The sequence below is a fragment of the Emydura macquarii genome, unplaced genomic scaffold (assembly GCF_026122565.2).
Source record: "Emydura macquarii macquarii isolate MOO-44397 ecotype Brisbane River unplaced genomic scaffold, CSIRO-AGI_Emac_v2 contig_3451, whole genome shotgun sequence".
NCBI lineage: Eukaryota > Metazoa > Chordata > Testudines > Chelidae > Emydura > Emydura macquarii.
The window spans coordinates 7,687,270-7,712,067 of NW_027133588.1; the positions used below are offsets into that span (position 1 = coordinate 7,687,270).

At 38.3% G+C, this 24,798-nt stretch overlaps 1 protein-coding gene across 5 annotated transcripts in view; it reads right to left on the bottom strand.

Moving 5' to 3' along the window:
* The window catches only part of ENTREP2 (endosomal transmembrane epsin interactor 2), a 344,249-nt gene that overhangs the window by 110,751 nt on the left and 208,700 nt on the right, over positions 1-24,798 (bottom strand). For all 5 annotated transcript variants that reach the window (XM_067534559.1, XM_067534563.1, XM_067534560.1 and 2 more), the window contains one exon: positions 14,428-14,538. In XM_067534559.1, the coding sequence (XP_067390660.1) occupies positions 14,428-14,538 (111 nt within the window). The remainder of the gene's footprint in view (positions 1-14,427; positions 14,539-24,798) is intronic.

Genomic DNA, 24,798 nt, shown 5'->3' on the forward strand with positions numbered 1-24,798 from the left:
ATTGTGTGATTTTTGGTATAAGTGACCATTTATCACCAAGTCCAGTTTGTCTAGGTGGCAAGATAGACTGGAGAGTCTAATGGGACTGTCTGTGACTCCATGGTAAGATAGTTACAGTGATCCAGGAGTTCATACCTGTTACTGGCTTGGTGAAATCTAAATATAGAACCCACCACCAGTTTGGGGTGCCTGCCCTGAGCTAGGCACTCTCGGTCATGAGCCACTCCAGACAGAGTGACAGCTGAGCAGAGAAAGGTATTCCATTTCACAGAGGATTTGGCTATTTGAAATCCGGTTTAATTCTGATTTGGGACAAAAGCCAAAAATTTCAAGATTCTCTGCATAATGGGATGGAGCATTGGCTCTAGAGCAGTCTGCCTGGCAAGTTGCTCAGAGCCACAAACCCTGGAAGCGATGAAATCTCCAAACCTGATGCAAGCTGCCCTGTAGCCACAGAATCCTGAAACCCTATGGGTTTGCAACCCCAAGCCAGTCCACCTGGCAGGCTGCCCCAGAGCTGCAGACTCTCAGCAGCCTGTCAGGAGGGCTGAAGACGAGCAAGGCATGTTTCCATCAGAATTCTGCCTGGTTTCCAGGGGACCTTCGTAAAAATTGAATCGTCTTTGCAGAACATTTTTATTTTGATGAATCAGCAAATTGCAATGGAAAAATGTTTTTTCCAAGCAGGTTTAGTCCTAGGCTTAGGTTAGTCCTAGGCAGTTTGTACACGTAGAAAGCAGCCTTCTCCAGTGAAGAACGAAGAGGCCTGGGAATCAAAACCTGCGGGTTCTAGGCAAATCAGGTATTTTTTCTGTGACTCAGTACCTGCAACAATAAAATGGGGATATATTATCTACGTTATAAGGAAGTGAGGTGAGGTGATATTAATTAGTGTGTACAAAGAGCTTTGAGATCCTCACATGAAAAGTACCCATTATTATTGCTATTTTTATAGAAAGAGTAGGAAAGCATTTTTCACTTGTGAAAAACTGACTTTCATCATAATGAAAAGGTTCTTTTTGCAAAATCATTTAAAATGTTGCCTGTTGCCTGTAAATAAAGTTTTCCCAGATAATCAAATGAATTACTGAGAAACAAAGTAATCAAAGTAGTCAAATACAAAATAATGACAGAAATAAAAAAGCATACAACAGAAATTATTATGAATTTTTCTCTAAGGTATCAGCAGCTGTAAGAATTTAAGTGTGAAATCTTTCTTCATACGCCATAATCCTAAATCTCTTTTACTGTATTCTATATTAAAACATGCCCAATATCAATCGTTTCTTTTTTATAAATACTCCGTGTATTCTGCTCTTACATCACACAGCCTAACTGCAAAACAATCTTTCCCTTCAAAACAGGACTATACAATACTCCATATAACCTCCTTACATACAATACATTTTTATATTTGTGAGAGTTGTCACTGCAATAAAGTTAGTGAACTCTAATCCTCTTAAGTACTGTCACAGAAAAATGATTTTGTCACTCAGAGAGGCTAAAAAAGGAAATTGGAGATGAACAGAAAATCCTGGTTTCCAAATATGAGCTATAAAGAAAAGTACTAATATTCAATCAACACAGACAGTCTAGTGGTTTTTTTCATAATAAGGTAACTCAGTTGACTATCACAGCCTTCTCTCTACCCTTTCCATAACAGTAATCTGCTCATGAAAATTGTAATGAGTTTATGATTCAAGGATAATTTAGATAGTGAATGGCGATAGCTTATCCTTATCTCTGAGCACCATATGTTCTTGGGAACAATCTTCTGCTTTTGTTTTAAATGTGCATGGAGTTTGCATCTATATTTGTGTACTGACCTGATACATAAATAGCCAACCTGAAGAGAATAATCTCAGTTCCCACACTATACATTTTAATGCAAATGACCTTTATCTATGCAAATTTTCTGACTAAAAATGTGGCTAAACCTATGAAAGGAAAAAATAGAAATTACTTGTTTGTGTGATCATTTTTAGTGCATATTCTTTGATAACAGATTCATGGGAATATCATTCTCTTGTACTATTCTTCTTTAACTTTCTGTGAATTGCAGCTTGAGAATTTGAATAGTCCATATTTTCTTTTTTATATATTTTAGGTTATATAATAAAAAGGGAGAACTCTTGTTTCAGGTTCAGCTGATCAGGGAAGAAAACAGTCTTCAATATTTAAAATAGGGCAATACCTAAGCTCGTGTGGGGAAGCAGGAGGGGTGGGGGATGTTTTGTTTTTTGTATCAAACTAAGATAGGCAGACTAGGAGAAGGTTTGTATAATATAATTAGTTACGATGCTTGTCAAATACCCAAATGTATGTGTGTAATTTAAAACTATTATAATTTCAGTTTATCCTGTTAAAATCTTTAAAATGTAATAGAATTTAATCCATAAAAAATTCAGCCAAAAAACCATTATTTCCAAATTAGAAAAATATACAAAGCAGACTGGACGACTCAGGGCATGTCTACATGGGGATGCTCAAAAAAGTTCAGATGAAACTAGTAAAGCTGTAAGTTAATGTGCATAAATTAAACTGCATTAAACCACATGTGGTTGATCTCATTCAGAAGTAAAGTGGCTTCAGTTCCCTGAAATTTAATTCCCCTTAAAGTTTAACTTTCCTGAGTACCCTTGTGTAGGCAAATCCTTACTGGATTGAAAACGTGATTCAGAGTCTTGGTCACCGATTCAGATTCAGTTCCAGCCTATATTAGTAGTGAATGAGTGTTATTACCAGCTGGCAACCATCGGGCGATTTATTTCAAATGAATAAATCCCAGTGAATCCACAACACAAAAAGCACCATCACAATTGTGGTTAATTGGCACGTTAGCAGAGCCTCTGCAGAGGCCCAAGATGAATGTGTATGCAGACTGAAATAATTTCTCTGCCCTCCAACTCGAAGCTGAAGCACACTGATAAAGTACTGTGGGGCAATTTTCACTGCTCCTGACTATAATGTACCTGTTCCGTGGATAAACGGAGGACCTCTGAGACCAAAGTTGTGAATCTGATGTCTTTCACAAATACTAAATTGACTAAGCTCTCTACCACTTCCCCACCAAAGGGGGAAAAAACAGGTGAGAAAAGGGGGGCATTAAGTGAAAGATCCCAATTTGCACTGCAGATTTCTCTTTATGGTGGGCTGAATCCAAATACTTCAAATATTCCAATATTTGGATCAAGGGTTTTGGTTTGGCACATTATAGAGCGACAATGAACATCTATGGATGTTTTATAAGTCTCTGTTATTGTAATTAGGTCATGTCTGGTCTGCTGGCCTGTTGGAACATAAAATCACTATTCCATGGACCAGCAGTGTTTTACAGTTGCATGACATTTCATTTGGAAGTTTAATTTTAGGTTCTGACAGTTCTAATGCCTTGATCGTTAGTGTTGCCTGAATATGGACTGAATGGTGCTACGTGAACAACTTTTTTGCTTGACGTCACACTGCCTTGTCTGCTGGGGAGCAGCCGACGGTAAATAATAGTCTAGTATTCAGATCTCTGTGCAATATCCAGTGCTTGCAATTTTTTTTCTTTAATGAGAAACATTTATTACAGCATGCAAGACTGTGGACAAACATAGCAAACAAGTCCATAAGCACACATTCTATAAATATTGAAACAATGTTAAAGAAAGCAAGATGATGTTACCCAATCTCAAGAGATCATCCCTGTAGTTCTGAATTCCCCTTTCTACAAAGCTGATCCTACCTGGCTGTGATCAGAGTCAGATCTGTATAGTAGGCTATAACTCAGTGCACCCCTACATAGTATAACCTCTCCTGCAGGAGATATTTATATAAATGGAGTGCCCTGAGTTAGTCGTTCTTCCTACACCAAGAACAGCCCCTGGTGCAGAGATTGTCCAGAAACAGGAAGACTGTAAATCAGTAGCAGGGAATAGGGAAAGGAAGACCAAATGGATGCATGAGATAGCAAAGCCAGGGCTAGTGTACATCTTACGTCTAGCCTGCCTTCTCTCAAACTAAGTAAGGTGTGTGATTTGTGGACTACATATATTCAGTAACTAGGGACCAACTCTCAGCAAACTCAAGAGAAGCTGACATTGATAACCTATTACAAAAGTACAAGAAACAAAATGCCAGCCTTTCTTGAGTTTGCAGAGAGTTGGTCCCTAATTATAAAATATATATATAGAAAGGCTGACTCTGTGTGTGTGTGCGCGCGCGCCCGCGCACCCCCCCCCACACAAATCCACACAGCTTGGAGAAGAAAGGGAAAAATATTTCAGTATTTCCAAGTGCCTTTTCCCCATCTATTGTACATATATACGTTCCAGACCTGGAGATTAAACAACATGTATCCTCTATTTCCTGGACAGCCATTTAAGACAGAATGTTTAATACCATAACCTGATCCTTTTAAAAAGGATCTGTCTGTATCCCACAAAAGACATGAACAGTCCATTGGTAAGCATTAACCCTCGTGTTTAATGCTTGTCAGCACACAGATCACAAGCTTTTTGTTAATGTTTTTAATCCCAGATTGGAATTTCAGAATCTCTCAGTTCTAATGAGGTAGAAAAAAATATTTCTGACTGAAAGGTACATTAGCTTCCATCTGTTTCTACTTCACATGAAGCCATAGAAATAATATGCTGCCAAGTAAAGGCATTTTAAAATAAATTTAATCTCAGAATTTGAAAATAATTATTTTTAACAAAACATTTTGTTATACACGTGATTTATTTTTAAAACTTCTTGGCCCTCATGATCTATGTGCAACTCATTTTCCAATCTGTAAAATGTTCTTTATCTTTTCAAAGCCAACGTCTCCTCATTCACAGAGTTTAGCTCAAGCTAAGTGTCATATTAAAGAATGTCAGCTTTATAAAGACTCTGAATTTTAATAGCATTCCAAGTATTTGCAGAAAGACTAGCATTCAAATACGTCTTTCCCATCACTTCCTCAAATAGTTTGGATTTTTCCCCACATTTGTGGATTTTACAAAGTACTTATAGTAGCCCAAAGAATTTCTTTACTACCCTTTATATCTCACCCACCCCCCTTCAAAGATTTTGTATCATGCTAACAATCCTTCTAGCCAAGGAATGGTGGCAATACCTTCCTTTGGAACCTTTAACAGTGCTATTATCCTAGCCAGAATGAGAGAGAGCATTTCTTTCCTCCCAGGCTCTTAAGCACCTGCCTGCTGGGCATGAAGTCCCAAGAGAGAATCTCAGCTCTGATGAAATGCTTCAGTACCGCTGGATTTTTCTGCCAGTCTAAACAGACTGGATTCTTATTGGTATATTCAGTTACAATCTTTCTAATGGTGTAACATTTTTAATGGTTTACTCAAATAATTTTATCAATTTTTTTAGCTCTAATTCTGCAAAAATACAAAAAACTCCAGTCCCTATTAACCAGTAATAACTGCTAGCAACATTAAAATTTAACTATATTTAACTAATAGGAGCTATTAAAAGAAAAAGATTCTAGAAATTAAAAGTAAAAATCTGGGATAGGAAAGTAGGCTTCTACTTTGGAGTGATTTCTATTTTTCCCCTTTAAAATACCCATTAGGCTGAAAACTTGTATTTCTAATTTCTACCATATTCAGTTTGAAATGAGAGGTATAATTTGAACAATTTCGCATACGCTAATTACTGAATGACTGATTGTATTTCACTTTCAAAACAAAATGATACCGCTCACATAAGCCACTTATTATTAAAATATAGGTAACATGAACAAAGAAAAATCAATATTGATGAACGTAACGGATAAGAGATCCTTAATTTTATTGCTCTTGTAAAAGTTAAACACAAGAGGAACACTGACCCTAGATGTTAGTTATTAATCTTTAATAAAAACTCATTTTAGGCTGTAATAAAAATAGCATTTCGTCCCCAAACATGAATAAAAGCTAAGTTTCTTTTTTATAAAACTAGACAATGGGGCTGATGTCATTTTACTTTACTAGATAAACTTAATGTAGCTCTCAGCCTCACTAATTCTGTATGCATGTGTTTCCAAGTTATGAAGCTACATACCTTCAAAATCCAAAAGCCGTTGTATAGGGTGATGTGATACTCACCTGCACAAGTCTTTAAATTATATAGTTATGGGACTTAATACTTTGTGCGCTAGGGACCTAAGTGATAATGAAAACCAAAATCTTAGGGTCCATCATGGGAGGTACTCAATGCTCTCAACTCCAACTGAATTCAATGGGAGTGGAGAGGGCACGCAGGCCTTCACAGGAGGTGCTGAGCTAGTCATACAGGTACAATCAGGTTTCAGAAGTGGCACTGGCTACATAAATTAAAACTCTTAGTACCATAAACTATATCTCTATTATCACATTGGCAAGACATCTCCCATCAAGGAAGGCTATTATAAATAACATCTCTATCTTTGAGATTATATTTACAATTAAAAACACCACAAACTTAGTTCTAAATTTATTGTTGTCAGCTTTCACTACCACCGACACTACTCCATTTTAATAATAATCATTGTTTGTTTTAAACAAATTTGCTTTAATTCACTTTTAATAGTACATATGATCTAATTGATTGCTGACTGTCTATTTTGCTGTTGGAGGCTCTCAGAGCTCAACACTCAGCAGTGCTTCAATTTAATTTGTGCTCCCTGAATCATAATTCAGAATGCTAATCATGGCATAAAGCACCCTAATTTGCAATATGCCCTCCGAAAATGAATAAACAATGTTGTTTCAAAATGAGTCCTTATGCCTGGAATATCAAGTTCCTGATACTTACCAAGCAAAGTTAAATCACAGAAAGCAAGGTATGAACAATTGGGTTTAAAGATGCTTAGTTGCCAATTATTTTCAACTGCATTTATTTTAAACACATATTTATCACATTCTTTGTTCACGTTTTTGTTCTGACTCAGAGTACAAAAGTACACATAAGTTATAAAATCATGAGTCAGCCACAGAATTAGATTAAAGCTATGTGAGGAAGACTGTTTTGTTTTGTTTTGATTATACAAAGTACATGCATAATGTTCCCCAAATGAGCTTGGCGTTAGAAAGAGACACAAGTGGCAAATAATACCAAAGTCATAGCCAGAAAAATATACAACTGGTATGAAAATATACATTCTTTGGCAACTGTATCATGAATATGACTATTCATCATCTGCAGCGTCTATTGAAAGACAGCACTGCGTTTCTGCATTTCAAGTGAAAGGAAATGTATGAAGTGTGAGCCAGAATGCCAAACAACATCCAAGATATCCACTGAAGGTGTGTGATGATATGGTCATGTGATTTGTAGCTAAGGAAATACGATCACGGAAGAAAGAAAGCAAGAAAGAAAGAAGAAAGAAAGAAAGCAAGCAAGCAAGCAAGCAAGCAAGCAAGAAAGAAAGCTATAGGCAGGTGCAGCACCAGAAAGGATCACCAGAACAACAACTGAGCTCTGTTTTACTAAAGGCCATCAATCCTCAGAGTGCTTCGGGAAAGGGGAGTCTAACAATTAGACTTTCTTCCTGTAAATCAGGGTGGATTGATTTAAAACAAGGCAATTTAAATCACTGATTTAAATCACCAAGAGAAAATCGTTGATTTAAATCAAGTTTCCCACTGATACTTCTTCACATATTTCTTAAACAATGGTGCAAATGTGATCACTAAAACATGTTAATTTACAACTCAATACAGCATTTTACAATGTCTAGGAGGGTATACTTTGTGTAATTTTTTAGATTACTTGATTTTTATTAATTTAGGAAATAGTACATAATATTCATTGCCTGTGTCAAGCTACAGATACAGCCGCAGTACATCAGGAATGGTAAGAACTAAATCACACACACAAACACAATAGCACTTCTATTTTATTAAACTAAATCTTAAATGTTACATAAATGTTTCACATTTGCAATTGCAGCAGTCTCCTGAGTTGCTGACTGTCCTTAACCTTTTTTTTTTTTAATTTTCAAATTTTATTAACTCTAACAGACAAGTCATCACAACCCTAAACGTACGCTGTCCTTAAAAGTTCTACAACTAGCTCTCATCTTCCCCACTTCCATGGTCATTTTTATTCATAGACAGAAATACAAGTTTTCCTGCTTTTTTCAATTCCCAGTTAATTTCTTAGCTTTGACTGAATAATAACAAACGATGAAAATATTCTCCCTTTGCCTGCAGAGGACACTACCGCTGTGAAAAGTTGGCTTAGCAACTGAAGGAACTCTGGGTCAAGGTGCCTGGCTAATGATTTCCACCAATTCAAGGGAGTGATTTTATTCAAAACATCATCAGTAAACATGTACTGTTTAAATGGCTCCACTCCAGCCCTGAAATATATTATGACTGGCATAACTGAGGAGTGATTTTGAGATGCCCATGTCATAGCAGCAGCATCTTCTTCAGAAGTTAGGCATCTACTTTTATATCTGGGGTCGAGAATGTTCGCAAGAAAATGAAGTGGAGTTAATGCTTGATCCATTCGCTTCTTTAGTGCCTGCAGTTTAACTTTCTGGTGAGTAATTCTTTCTTCAATGTCTCTTGAAGTGCCTTACAAATTTCGACAGCATCAGCAATGCAGAAACAATTTCTCTGAAGTTTGTTTAAGGCTATGAATATAGGCTTCAGTATACTGAGCATATCCTCTACATTCCACTTTAATCCAATGTTAGATACTTTGGATGAGATGCTTCCATCTATTTTATTACTGTTTTCCTCACAAAGTTTTATGTGAATAGGCCAGTTCTTAATAAATTGTTCACAACAATCAACCACAGAATTCCACTGAACATTGCTCTCTTCGGTGAAGCTGAGGCAAAAAGGTTGTTACGGAAGTATTTTGTGACTTCAACAACATTTTCTTTTATTCCTGGAGAAGACGTACTTAAGTCTTTGGCTAAAAGATGCATTAAATGGGCATTGCAGCTATGTTATTAAGGAGCATCCTTCCGTTACTTCTTCTAAGTATCTTCTCATCTTTGCCATGTCTGCAGCATTGTCTGTGACAAAACTGCGCACATAACACTTGAATTTTTGTTCATAGTTGATTACAGCTTTCACCGCCACTTCTTTTAAATATTCTATGGCATTTGGGCATTTCCCGATGTATCTACTGTTTCTGAAAGATATGCAACCCCATCTTCTGTTGTCACACAGGCACATATTACTGGATCATTGTGTATATTGCTCCGCCCATCAAGGCTTAAACTGGCAAATTTCCCCTCAGTATTTCTTGCACACTGTTCAAGTTCCTTCTCATACACTGTATCTAGCAACCCTCCACCGATGTCTGCTCTACCAGGTGGAGTGTAGCCTGGTTGTAAGGACTCAACCATGTCAATGAAGTGTTTATTGTTAATGCAAAAAGGAGAATTTGTGGCATAAATGAACCGAAACATCTTTTCATCTACGATGTCTTGTTGGTATTTGCTGGCCCTTACTACAAACCCATCTATGCTAGTGGTTTTACTGGATGATTGAAATCTTTTGCTTACTACTAGAGCCATTAATTCATTTTTATGAGACTATAAGTGTAGGTTTAGCATGTTTGTGATGAGATTTAATTGTAACTATTATTTTTAAATGAGACAGAAATTTAGTATTTTACTGATTTAAAAAAAAATCCGATTTAAATTTAAAAAATCCGTTTTTAAATTTTTTTTTAAATCATTGATTTTTATCCACCCTGCTTTAAATAAGGCATGACTTGATGCTTAGACCTGATAATTACAGCTGATCAAGGGAAAAAATGGATTTTTCCCTCATTTTCATTTTTTTGTCAAAAAATGTCCAAATATGAAATTTTTCAACCACTTCTAGTTATCATGTATCAATATCAAGTTTTGTTTTATATCTGCAGTTAAATAATTAGAATTGTCTTGTATTATTACTTTTAAAATTATGGTTAAGGGGAAAAAATTGCTTAATCATCCAGTACTGTGGGAGGTTCCAAACAAAAATGGAACTGAAGTGAGTCTGTTGAATGAGTGATGATTATAAATGCAACTACTGGGAAATTAGGAGGATATGTTCCCCTCCCTTAACTTTTTACTATTTTAACGATGATCCATCTCAGTGCAACTGCAGGAGTAGCTGAATAGCTAATCTAATCTTTTAAAGTCATAAAGTAAACACATAGTAGAAGCTTGTAAAAGGTAAGAAATGTCTGAGGGCAATCAATTTTGTATTCAGTATGGTGCATGGTACACGGAGATATTAAGTTTGTGTCCCTGATAATCTCCATTTATGCATGGCATTTACACTGGAGAGGGTGAGAGGAGATAAAACGTAATTTTAAGATTATAATTCTCATTAAATGATTCAATAACATAACAGGAAAGTCAGAGCTAATACTGTAACTTGCAGTGTGATTTTCATTTCTTTGATGCATAAATTGAATATCCTATTATTGAATATGTTTATTAGAAATGGCAACAGTGTCTCTATGCAATTGAGCAAGCTAATGCATATCAAAAACAATAGCCAAGCTCCAGGCAAGATACCTTATCTGATCATTAGCTTGATTTTTAGTGTTGGTGGTGGTGTGAGGAAATACGTCTAAGCAAAATGAATTCTAAGTTAACGACTGGTTTTCTGGGGGACTATATATACACAATGTATGTTTGTGTGTGTACATTATGTATACATAAACAAACACACATACACCATATACTTGTATACTGAATGAACGGGGACAGGGAGAAGGGGAAAAGGGTATTTTGTCAGCTGCACATCCTCATTCAGACACCTTGGAAGTGCTTTGTGGGTGCTTGGGTCATCCTGGAAGAATGAGGAAAGACTGGACAGCAACAGTGAGCAGGCTGGGGCTAAGCACTATGGAGATACTCAGGAAAAATAATACATCACCTATGGTTCTAGAGGCAGCTATAGACAGGGAGAATCCAATGGAGCTACTCATCTGAAGGGTTGTTCAGCGGGGTCCAGAGCTTGTCATCTCCCAAGGGGTCAAGTGAAATGGGGGATTCTCATGAGGATTTCCTCCTCTAGGTCCCTGCCATAAATTTTTCTTCTACAGAAGGGGTCAAGCTAGCCCTTTACAAGGATACTAATAATTTTTTTCTCTCTCAACCTTTCATTTGCATCATACTTTTGTGCCTCTGAACTTTAGCTGATATTTCAGACGAAGCAACCCTACAGCTGTAAAACTATTAATATTTTCTGACAACCTTCTTTTATTGATAATTCATTTCAAAATATTTGCAAGCCCAGAGCTGCAAACAGAATATTTTATTAACATGCAAAAAGAGACAAATAATTTAAGGATTTGTCTTTTGGTTTAAATTGCTAGAATGTAACCAAATTTGCTCGGTCTATTGGAAGGTGTTAAAGAGATGCATCCCTGATTGTAGTTCACGCAGTTGTGAACATTGTGCATTTAAAATTAACTCTTATTTAGTTTGGGGTTTGCGGGCAATATGGAAAATGAATTCATTAGTTATAATAAAAGGAAAACAGATAAATGGAAAATAGAAAATGCAGAAATAGAAATGGCTTGAGATTAAAATGTTTAATACGGAAAAACTAAAAGTAACCAAAAGTTATTTTTTCCACAGATATTTTTTTTAAGCAAGCATTGAAAATAACTATATGAAAATTTTACCTTATGGGGGTGGAAAAAAATAGATACAAATGCTTAAGTCACTTTTGAAAACAGGACTTAACACAGTTTTGATACACAAATTTTTCATGGCATATTCAGAACATCAGATCACTAGCAAAGAACTTTTTTTTGAAAATACAACTTCTGCTTACGATGATGATATCCAGTTACCTGCCTAAACTTTACCTAAAAGAGAAAAAAGTTAACAATTTTCCATATTTTCAACCCACCATACTCTTTCCCACTAAGTATTTACATTAAACATAACATGGCATACAAGAATCTGCCTTGTTCAGTAAGACAACTGTTCAGTTTCCATTGCTAGAGTATTCAATCCACTCGTTGAAGACTATAAACATTTTGTGCCAACTACACAGTTTTTGTAATAAGGCTCTCTTCTTTCCACCAGAGAATAGACTTATACTATTAACTCCGTTCATATAGGTCACTGAACAGTTGTCAAATGATAAGAACGGTTCGTTACTACTGACCTGGTTTGAAACCATACAAGTGACTCAAGTGTAAGCTTTCCTATCCCATTACTAACCCCCTCAGTCATTGTATGTGTGCATGGATTTATTATTGTGGTCAACCAAACGTCGAAATCAATAATTAAGTGTTTTTAAACACGTTTATTGGGTGGTATTTTATATAGTAAATAGTGCAACATTTCTAACTAGTCCAGGGCCTAAAGAAAGTTCCTCTGCAACGTCAAGAGGTGGGTATCAGGCAGCAACTCAAGAGTAGCTTATCTGACCAAGAAAGGAGTAAATTGTTTATTTTTCCTTTCATTTTCCACATTCTGTCCTTTTCTCCTTAGATACTGTCCTACACTAGAGATGTGCCAAGATTCCATTACCTGAAAATATGAAATACCACATACCAATCAGTATGCAGCTATCTAGATACAAGCCTCAAGATACTCATTACAATGAACTGTCAAAGTAATGACCTGCAGGTCACAATACAGTAGCTTAAAACCTTGCCAGTTACCTTAGACAATACTTTAGTCCCTTATCCTGAAGACTTACATTCTTAACCCTCTCATTCATCTGAATATTCAAAATGCCAACTCCTATGGAACCAAATCATACGCTTTCTCAGGATCAATAAATCCACATAGCAGCTCCTCGCTCCATAAATCTTTCACAATTCTGTCTTGTTATAAATATTGCATCTATAGCACTCCTTTGCTTCCTAAAGCCATGTTGCTTCCCTCAGTACTTTCTTCCACTGTGCATTTCAACCTTGCCTCCAAAAATAGTATGTACAAATCTGCATCAAACTGTTACCTTCACCTGACACTGTAACCACCATTTAGAAGACTGAGACTTACATTTTGGGTATGTCACTGTAACTGTTTAGAGATGTCAAGGACATACCAAGACAACTTATTATAATGTTTGACACCACCCTGAAGTGACTAACACAAGAGTCCACAACAATGATTGTCTTGACAATGGTTTTGCTACAGAGCGTGGCCAGGCTAAAGGAGACTTATTTTTTCCTGTTGCATTCCTAGGGGGCTGAGACTTCGTGGCTAATCACCTGACTCTGGTTCAGAAATATTGACAGTGGATCACACAACAGAGGGGACAGAATCCTTATTTAAGGGCAGAATCTGTGCAATATCGCTCTCCCCCAAACTGAACATCTCCAGGCAACATGAGGACTGCAAGAGGCAGAGTGGCCTACCCACGTTACACATCGACTGAGCCATGGAATGGGCACATGAAAGGGTGAGCATAGGAACAGGAAGAGCATGTATAGGTTTTTGTTGTTATGCCTAAAAATCTGTCACACTTGTACCTTTTGAGACTAAGAGATAATATGGTATTAGAAATACCTGAGTGATGCCTGTGTTCCTTATTATACCTGCCACTTGGTCCACAAAGAGTTAAAATTTTAAACCAGAATGCCCCCAGAGATGCAACTCTAGGGGGAGCATGCATACATGACTTGGGGGAGTTGGGAAGTTGCAGCACAAGTTTCAGGGCTCAGCGTGGTTGAACTGTAGATGCCCACATCCCAAGGAAGGGTGTCCCGGGTATCCTGATTTTGGGGAGCAAAACTGGGCATTTGTCCCATTTGCTCTTGCCAACTGATCAGGCCAGTCCCGTGTGGGAGAGGGAAAGAGTTCGGGCCAGCTTCGCGTGGTGTCCCGTTTTCCCTTTGGGAAATATAGTCACACTACCCTGAAGGGTTAGTATATACTAACCTAATATATACAAACATGCATGTGTACTATACTTTTTATTAAGTCATAGCATAGACTGTCTTGATAAGTTCATATTTTTATGATTCTCTTTGCTATTGGACTAGCTCCATAGATAATGTATTTGCAATGGAAGCTTTTTTTAAAATCAAACTATAGCAATAAAGTTGACAACTAAAATATTATTGCACAAATACTGAAACATAACTATTTGCATGTCCATGAAACACACTGGTTATAGAAGGAGATATTGGTTTAAATTTTGGCCCTGCTGCAGTCAGGGGGAGTTTTGACTTCATTGAGGCCAAGATTTCACCCATTTTGTATTGATTTTACGCAGTGTATATTGAGCTTCTCTTATATTATTGTAGTATAAGCAAACATTTCTAATGTAACAACTTATGTTTTGAGGAGACAATATCTTATAAAGATTGCAGCATTTTTACTCTGAAGTTTCTTCCAGCAAAATAATCAGTTTTTTAACTTAAAGGTAGCACCAGATACCAGACACATGCAATGACAGGGATAAAACTGATAATTTTATGATTGCCAAGGAGGAACAATAAAAGCCTTTGCCCTTATTAAAAGATTTGTTTTTCATTACTCACCAACTGACAGCCTTCCAGGGAGTTTACCAGCTGAGCATTCTGACATGAGAGAATGGAACCAGCCAAGTTCAACATTACACACACTGCAGACAGTAGCATGAAAAAGGTTATCTGAAAAAAAGAAACCCAAACAGCCCACTGATTATTCATTGCAAGAGGCAAAGGGGAAAAAAGTTTTCTTTAGCCTTTAAAGTGCTTTTATCTTGTCAAATCACATGTATGGCAACATTTTATAATGTTTTAAAGAACAACATAAAACATTTTATATTGTTTCAATCTTACAAGGTCCTGGGCTTCACACCATAAGAAAGGCAATGTCAACACTAGTCTTGACTACCACTTATTTTCTTTTACACACTTTAAGACCTTTTACTTGATCTTCCATTAATAAATCACTCCAAAATTCCATTTGTAACCCAAATATTGAAAACTCAGACTTCGAAAATGAAACTGATGATAAACAGCAATAATAGTGAAAAGCAAATCTGATCTTCAAAAAATATTTTAGTGTTAATAATCTAAGTTGCTATTTGTAGCAAAAAAATTTGTTAACGTGATTTTATGTTACATATTTATGTATAATATTAAATACCATTCTACCTGTTATGCAATCCCTGGCCGGTTATAAGCAAGATAAACAATAGCCACCAAATTAAAATATGATAGTGTCTATACGAATAAAAGTAACATATACATACAGAAGAATGTAAAACACTAAAGTATTATGAAACTGGTGAGAAACATCTCTTTTCTTAATTGGTATTGAAATGTGATTTTTCACTAAAGCCCTCACCGAAATAATCTGTAAATTTTTAGGAACTTCCATCTTTAAAGTTACAAGCAAACTGGTGCCATGTTTTCATTCTTTGTTTCATTCTTATGATTTACACTGAGGTGGTGGCTGTCGTTTCTCAGCTGGACGGTATGTTTTCACTCATCTATTTAACTTTTTTTAAAAACCACTAAGAGCTTCTTCCCCTAATATGCAGTCACATGATCTACTGCTTTGCATCCGTGCATAAGTATAAGAAATGGTTACTAACTTTAACTATGGGGCTTTGAGATGTGATGCAGACATGTATTCCACTTAGCCACCAGAACTGGAGAAATTTGCCTAGCAGTATCCATAGAGGGGCGACGCTCGCACCTCATGGCCATAGCGCCTCTCCTAGCTAATGAGGTGTTGTCTCCCCAATGCTACCTCAGTTCCTTTGCACTGAATGCCCAGATACAAGACACTGATGCAGAGGGGATGGAGTGTGGGTTGTGGAATACATGTCTGCACCGCAGCTCAAAAAAACACAGTTATAGTAAATAACCATTTCTTTGAGTAGATGGAGCCATGTATTCCATGTAGGTGACTCGCAAGCAGTACCTTCCCCAGGAGGTAGGGTTCGGAATCTATCTAAACAGAGCCTGAATCTGCCCTAGAAGATGCAGTTATGGTTTGTGAATGTGTGTATCGATGACCATGTAGCAGCCCTGTGAATGTTTGTTCTGATCCGGTCCAAAGCATTGTGAAAGCAGGCCAGCCTGCCCTCAAAGGGGGGGATGAGGAGAGAGGAGCAATGTTGAACCGTGCTCTTGACCAAGGAGTCAAAATGGGTGCTTGGAAGGTACCAGGAGAAGGTGTGTGAACTAGCTGAACCCCTATCCCAACTGCTTTTTCCTGTGGGATCTATTCCTCTTTCTGGGGTAGTCCACTGCCTCGGAGGAGGGAATGGCTGGCCAAATGTGTGCTGAAGGCGATGCGACTGCTGCACGCTGTAGTGGCACTTCTGTGACTGCCAGCATGTAAACCCCCAAGGACCGCAGGGTGGCCCTGAAGTGCATGAAGGAGTACAGTGTCTCATTAGTTTGGTCCAAGAACAGCATTTGACCATTGAAAGGCAAATGCTCAATGGCTTGCTGGACATCAGGGGAACACCCGAATTCTGCAGCCATGAAATCCTTCTCACCCTGGGCAAGGTGTCCGCAACATCAAGCACAGACTTCAAGGACAGTTTAGTCACCAAGCAGCCCTCAATGACAAAACACCCAGAATTCCTTTTGCGAGGCCCTGAGCAGCTGGTCTGTGAAATTTGACATCGCAGTTCAGTTAACAAAATCATGCTAACCAGTAAGCCTTGCTGTCCAAGTAATTCACATCTGTAAGGAAGAGAAGGTGCAAGTCTTCCTGTCCAAGAGATCCAATCATTACAGTCCCTATCCTAGTAATTCACCGCAGTTATGACTAGGGAATTGGGGGCCAAATGAGAGTAAAACCCCTCAAATTCCTGCACAGGAATGAAATAGCACTTCTCCATGGGCTTAGTTGCAGGCAGTACCAAAGCTGGTGTACTTAGCAGGTTCAAGGAGCACATCATTGATAGGGAGGGTGACTCTCCCAGAGGCAGACAGCTGTAAAATGTCCACCAATTTGTGGGTGTTCTCTTGCAATAACTTTACTTAGATACCAAGGGAAACAACTACATGCCGCAAAAGGTCTTTGTACACCTTAAAATCCTCCAGTACCTAAGGGGAGGATAAGCCAGGCAGCACAGAATTATCTGGAAATAAAAAAGAGACCCTTAGCTGAGCCAAAGCCAGATCTGTTCCAGGGCTGTTGGACCCGGACGGGACGACTCTGGAGGTCTGTAGGGAAAAGGACCACCAGTGCCTGGGCCTGCAGTGGCTCAACGATCACCATCGCAGACCTGGCCAGCGATCTTGCCTTTGAGAGAGATAAAGAGCAGGACTTCCATGGTTGAGGTGCATCCCACAGATTACATGGAAGCCACTGACATGGATAAGGCATTCGTGGCCAGGAGGCGCCGGGCCAGGGACCTCTGTCTTGATCACAAGACATGTATTAATCCTGGACCCCAACAGTCCATCAGTGGCCCTCGATGCTGGTCAGGTGATGACGAGCAGAAGGATGACGACCAACTCAGAAAGGAGTCTCAGGATCCCAAAGATAACAGTGGAGCAAGACCTCAGGGAGCGAGTGGGTAGTCTGACTCATCCATCACCCAGGCTAAGGCAGAAACTGGCACTGCCAATGGAAGTAATACCATCAAGACCAAACATGCTGGTGCCAGAAGCAGTATCTGTCCCGAAGTGAACAGCAGTACCACAGTCGAGGGCAGTGAATGCTGCCATTGAAGCATTTGTGGTGCTGGCTGCAGCGGTACGGAAGAGTTTCCCGGTACTGATGTCCCCTATACCGTTCCTGGTGCCATCCCTATTTCCACAACCTGTGGAAGAGGAACACTGGGGTGTGATACTGATAGACATGAGGGTTCAGTGGGTCGTTCATTTGGGGTTATAGCTGATGCAGCCATCATCAGGACCAAAGGAGAGCTCAAGACCAAAAGGCAGAGGAAATCTTTAGCTACCTGGTATGCCGTCTATGTGAAAACAGTTGATACCAGCATCTTCCTCTTCAGTACTGGTCTCAACGGACACTTGAAGGTTGGAACCGGAGTCAATGGGTTTCTAACTTCCCTACTGGGTACCAGGGAAAGGTTAGAGGTACCCGCACCATCCCAAGTCCCAGCACCAGCTCCATGCCAGTCCACGCTTTCCTTGGGAGAGGTAGAAGAGTCACCCCAAGACCTGGACTGGTCTCAGTTGGTCCTTAGGAGATCTTTTCCTCAATGCAGTTGCTGGGGAATGATCTTCGGAGAGGTGCCTGCTCCGGAACATGAAGTGGCAGCACTCTCATAGCCCAAGGGGGATCTCTGACCCGATGAGGGCCTCAGGACCAAGGCTGCATGGCCTGTTCAAGCAATATGTAGTTCTCTAGACCACACACACTTTAATGTGTAGAACCAGCAACATATCTCTTAGGTCACATCTTCACTGCTAAGAAAGGCAGTGCTAGGCAGCAGTTCTGCAGAAAAGGACCTGGGGGTAACAGTGGATAAGAAGCTGGATATGAGTCAGCAGTGTGCCCTGGTTGCCAAGAAGGCTAATAGCATATTGGGCTGCATTAGTAGGAGCATTGCCAGCAGATCACGGGAAGTGATTATTCCCCTGTATTCGGCTTTGGTAAGGCCGCATTTAGAATATTGTGTCCAGTTTTGGGCCCCCCACTACAAAAAGAATGTAGACAAGTTGGAGAGAGTCCAGCGGAGGACAACAAAAATGATTAGGGAGCTGGAGCACATGACTTATGGGGAGAGGCTGAGGGAACTAGGCTTATTTAGTCTGCAGAAGAGAAGAATGAGGGGGGATTTGATAGCAGCCTTTAACTACCTGAAAGGGGGTTCCAGGGAGGATGGAGCTAGGCTGTTCTCAGTGGTGGCAGATGACAGAACAAGGAGCAATGGTCTCAAGTTGCAGTGGGGGAGGTCTAGGTTGGACATTAGGAAAAAGTTTTTCACTAGGAGGGTGCTGAAGCACTGGAACGAGTTACCTAGGGAGGTGGTGGAATCTCCATCTTTAGAGATTTTTAAGCTGCGGCTTGACAAAACCCTCGCTGGGATTATTTAGCTGAGGTTAGTCCTGCTTTGAGCAGGGGGGTGGACTAGATGACCTCCTGAGGTCCCTTCCAACTCTATGATTCTATGAAAGGGTGGGTTTTAACTCAGGCTAACTAACATGCATGAGCTATCCCAAAGTAAAAACACAATGGAGTCAAGGCACTTTAGTTCTACCATGAGTTTAACTAGGTGTGGTCTACCAGAGACAGGGGTATTGTGCAGACCTCACCTATTTTACCTGGTGGTAAAACTAAAGCGCTTTGTCTTCACTGTGTTTTATCTTGGGATAGCTCACAAAACATATTAGTTATCCTTTTTTAGCAGTGAAGACAAGGCCTCAGTCACAGTTCCTGCCCACCTTCTCCCTCCCTCCCGCAAATCACAGCAGTACAGACGGATCTTTAATCGGTACTCAGTGCGCACTATCAGTTTGACTAAGTTTTATTACACAAAGGATTTAATCTATTCTTCTTCAATAGCTCACGTTTTTCTGCTACCATTGTTGTGCTGATAAAAAATGAAATGATGCAGTTTCACAGACAGTAGGTAATCAGATTAAAGCAGCATACACAATTTTAAAACATTTGTATTGCATCAAATAACTTCCTAGGACATTTGGAGGAAGAGACTGAGAATGCTACAGAGTAGACTTAATGCTGCCTCCCTATGACAGCACAGTTTAATTTGGGGCACCACTGATTCGGGAATTGCAATAACATTTGCTTCAGTTTCTATATTACTAATATAGCAGCGTTGGGAATGGCTAAGAATTGAAAGAGAAACCTTCAACAACTGCAACCCTTCGCATTTCACTTGGCTTTCCATCATAATCCACTTGTTTCTGAAAGGATAACGTTAGTTTCTACATGTCTATTTTGTAAGTTGTGGAACTCTAAAAGAAGTGTTTCCATAAGCTATTTTATGTAATAATTCTGCAGCAACATCAGATAGCAATTTGCCATCACTCCCTCATTAAACAGATTTTATTTAGTATGATGCAAAACTGTAAAAGTGAGACTAAAAATGCAACAATATCCTCATTTCAATAGAGTTGTCTAATTATTTAAGATAATATCTCAATTTATTGATTGTTTACCTAAAATCTCCATCAGGACATTTTTTTTCCTTCAAAAGAGGAAATAGGAAGATATTGTTTAAAGGGATTAATCCATACAGTACTCTGATAGTACAAATGTGCTCAAAGCATTTGTCTATTCCAAAACCCACCCACTTTAAGTCCAATAAAAGTTTGTGAATGCAAAATGAGTTTACTTTTTAATATTATGAAGAATTAATTAGTCTGATGAAGGAAAGTAAGCAAAAAAAAATCATTTGCCTGATACATATAAAGTATTGTTATAGAGAATTTGCAAGTTCAAAGATACATATAGACTACAAGTTTACAGAAAATATTAGGCATGGGGAAGTCTACTACCGCTCCTATAAAATCATCATTAGCCAGAATTGAATTTCATTTCCGAGGTCATCACTACGATAGAAAACAAATTACAAATAGACGGAGAGAACAAAAGAATATGATTCTGAGGGCAGGAAATAGACAGTTTTTTGGCTTCAGGCAAATGGTTCAAATACAGATTTACCAGCCACTGCCACTGCAAAAGATGGAGCTCTTGAAGCTGTGAACAGCAGTGTCCTTTCCTCAACAGTCTGGACTATTAATGGGGAAAGGTGGAGTTATTATAGGGGATCCATCCATCTTAGATAGTCTCTCACTGGTATTTGTCTGGAAAGTTTTTCAAGCTCTATTGGAAAAAAAACACTTTTCCCCCCTAAATATTCCTTGCAATTAGCCCATTTAAGAAGCTAGCTGCACAAAATACTCCTTGTTCAAAATTAAGTGCTTTTATGCTTCTAGCTAGCAAAAATATCAATGAAAACCTGATAATTTCTAAACAATAACTGAAGTACCCCAAACTGCTGAATCAATTTATGTAATTTCTTTTGTAAAATAATTCATAACCAGGGGACAAAATCTTTTTCTAAGAAACCATATGAAAACAACCTTGAATCCAACAACAAAAAGCTTTACATTATAGTTGATACTCTGGTGCACCCTTTAATATGATAGCACTACCAACTGAACACAAAGAATTATGCAAAACTAATAAGATATCTCATCTCATTTAACTAGGAATGAGCAAACTTCCTAGGGTACCAAAGTTTTGTAATCCTTACAAACTATTTTCATGGTTAAAAAAAAAAAAAAAAAAAGACAGAGAATTAACCTTTATCCCCATGTCTCTCACCTCAATGCAAAGATTACTATATATAATAAGTGGCCTTTTCTCCCTCACCCCAAAATAAATGAAGCCAGCAAACTGGGTAGTTTATGGCAAATTATTGCCCTCACTCAAGAATGTACATAAGCATGTGCTTAAGTCCTACTGACTTCAGCTGGAATTAAGCATGTAACCCTCCATTTTCAGTCACTCATCATATTCTGAGACTTCCATCTTTGGAGTTGAAATTTGCCAGGCTTATTTTCTGCTTGAGTGGGAATTGTTGTTGATTTTTAAAAGTTTGAATAAAAATGGTTGAGCTGTTTTTAAGAATGAGGACTGCAAAAAATTGTGCTTCTCTCAAGAAAGAATAAATTGGGCAGTTTAACTGGCTCTAGCTAAAGCTATAATTTGATGTAGAGTTAGCCCTTCTCATTAAGAAGTACCATCCCAAATCCCATTTGATTTAAATGAGTCGTAAACCTTTGGAAACTGCAGAACGCAGATGCACAATATGTTAAGCATGGATTTTCTCACTATGTTTCTAAAGTGCTCATTTAAAGAAAACTGCTCTGTATGCACGAGCGCAGTGAAAATTTAATGAAGGTCACAACAGACCTTGGCTCATCACCAGTGCTGCTGGTGAAAATGTGTGATGTTGCACACAGCATGTTATATTTTCAATGTTGTGTAAAAATAGGTGCAGGGCACCAATTCAGCTAGATTCTTAAGCATTTCCTAGCTTTAACTACATGAATACCACCACTGAAATCAGTGGAATTAAGGAAGAATGTCTCACTGATTTAACATGAAATGTATGGTATGTTACCACTGAATTTACCCTCTGTTCTTTTTTAAATAGTTTCTCTTTTTCATTCTTCCCTTCTGTGCTCCATTTTCTCAGAATTTTTTAGTAGTGGTACTCACAGCAGAGGAAGTGAGAGATCAAGCACAATTTTTAAACCCATTATTTTGGAATGGGCTTAAAATTAGGAAAAGCAAATTCAACAATGCCTATTTTTAAGTATGTAAAAATAGAGTTCTGATGAACATATCCAAGCTCTTTCTTTAAAAAAATAAACCCTGTATTTTGGGGGGAAACTAAAAAAAACATACTACAATTCATATGCATTACAGGTGACACCTTTCCCATCATTGTCAGGGTTTTGCCATCCATGTTTCAATCATTCTTTCCTGAACAATACAGCAGAAAGAATTAATTTTAGAGTGGTCTCCAGTGGTTCACTGAAGGAGAGTTACATTGTAAGATGACTAACATATTTGACGTTAGTATCCAGAATAAATCAGTGTCAAAGTGGCTATCACTCAAATTATATTCTACAAGAAAAAGCACTGAGATTGTCTCCATATATACTGTACTTTAGGGCAGGGTTTCTCAATCTTTTTGATACCAGGAACCAGCTTCCTATACTGTGTCAGGGAGATCTCAGGCTTCCCATACTGTTTCAGGAAGGTCTCAGAGACCAGTGCCGGTCCATGGACCGCTCGTTGAGAAACACTGCTTTAGAGTATTATTTGCTATTCTCAGCTCTTCAGGAGTTTCTTGCAGAAAAAGTAACCTTTTCCACTTCCAAGAATTTCACATGAGAAACAGAGCACTGCTGTTCATGTACTGGTTCAGTTCTAAAGCCCCAGACCTCCATCTAAGGGACCAAAGAGATGTCAATGGAAGCTGTAGGTGATCAGAACATCATAGAGTCAGACCTTTAGTGGCAGAGATTAGTATACACTCTAATATAGTTACATTTCATATGAATGAAAACAATGATGTCAAAAATGAGATTGCATGCTAAATTAGATTTATGAGAGTGCATGGTGTCATGTAAAAACATACGCCCCTATTTCCAAGTGCATCTTGATTAAAAAAAGACTAAGTAGTTTATGCAATTTGTTTCAAATGATATGGACAGTAGAAATCAATACGTTAAAGCTCTTAACTGTGACCTGTTTTCAAGAATTAATTTTAATTGTCAAGAAGTCAGTGGTCCCCTAAGAAAAATAGTTGAAAATTGCAGACTGCAGTCTTCGCGCCTACTCCCCATTTGTATACAGGCAAGTTTCCAACTACATAGAGGTCTATTCATTGAGCTGTCGCTCTGAACAGTTTCTCTCTATTTAATATCATCTGTTTTATTAACAGATGGGTCCTAGAGAGATAAAAAGAGAGAGGTGAACTGTTCCACATCAAAGATTATGATAGCAGCTAATTATTCATTTTCTTTTTCAGGTCCCACACATTACAGATGATCTATAAATGTGATTAAAGTATTAAATCTGAATGAGCTTTGTATTCAGGCAAGAAAGCACCAGACCTGAAAATATCTGTAATGCATTTGAGTATGAATTGCACAAATAACTTAATAGTCCTAAGGGTAATTTTTTAAGACAATATTTTCTACCAAGTGTTTTTTAAACACAATTACTTTTTTTTAAAACCCTAAAAATACAAGTTTATGTTGCACTTCCAGGAAAAAAACTGTGCATTAAGGAGTCTAATAAAATGTCAAAGAATATAGATACCCATCTCTTTCTGAAAAGAGGGAAAAGTCCTCACAGCTACAGAAGGAACTGACTTTTTAAATTTATACATTTCAATTTCCCTGAGCTTGAATTTGACTGACTGAAATATAATTGCCCTAACTTGTAAAGAAATCTGTGAGGCAGCATGTACGGTGAGTGGGGCCACTACTGACAGTGGCAAGTAATTTAGAGGAATACTCGGTATAGCCTTGAATCTCAATTTTCCTGCGTGACTAGGGACACAGAAGCAGTTCTCTACATGTGAATTATAGTAGAACCTCACTCGGGAATGGAGGTTGTTCATGACTCTGAAATGTTTGTAACTCTGAACAAAATGTCTCGGTTGTTCTTTCAAAAGTTTACAACTGAACAGTCACTTAAAACAGCTTTGAAACACTACTATGCAGAAGAAAAATGCTGCTTTCCCTTTATTTTTTTGGTTGTTTACGTTTAACACAGTGCTGTACTGTATTTGCTTCTCCCCCCCCCAATGGTTGCCTGATTGTGTACTTCTGTTTCCAAATGGGGTGTGTGGTTGACTGGTCAGTTCGTAACTCTGGTGTTCTACTGTACTGTATGTGTGTTATGTTCTGCTGGTTAGGATATTGTAGAGAAGCTGTATAACCAACAACAAGAGGCAAGAAACTTTCTCTCTATGCAGTTTGGTCTCACAGTTAGCTAGCAGTAAGTCATCTTTCCCACAGAGCTGAGTGGTTTGGTAGCCCACGCATAGAAAAACCCAATGATGTTTTTATTACTTTTGTGGTGTGGAAGCTAAAAACCCTAACAGAATTAATGGTTTTGATAACAGATTAACCATGGTGTGGAGTCAGGTGGACACAACCAGAGCTGAAATTACAGATGTATGAGCAGGATGTGTAACAAATCAGTGAGACCAGCTACTATATCATTAATAAATTGACATGTGATTATTTCAGTGATTAAGATAAAAGGGTTGAGGTTTCAGGATCTGGGTCACATCAAGTCACAACAAACATTCTGTGTACACATTCTCCTGCAACGGGTCTATCAGAATTAATTTGCTGCAATCTGGAGAAGCCATCAGCAAATTCATTCAGCTACTTCTCATTACCCCCAAGGAGTATCAAATATAGTCATAATGC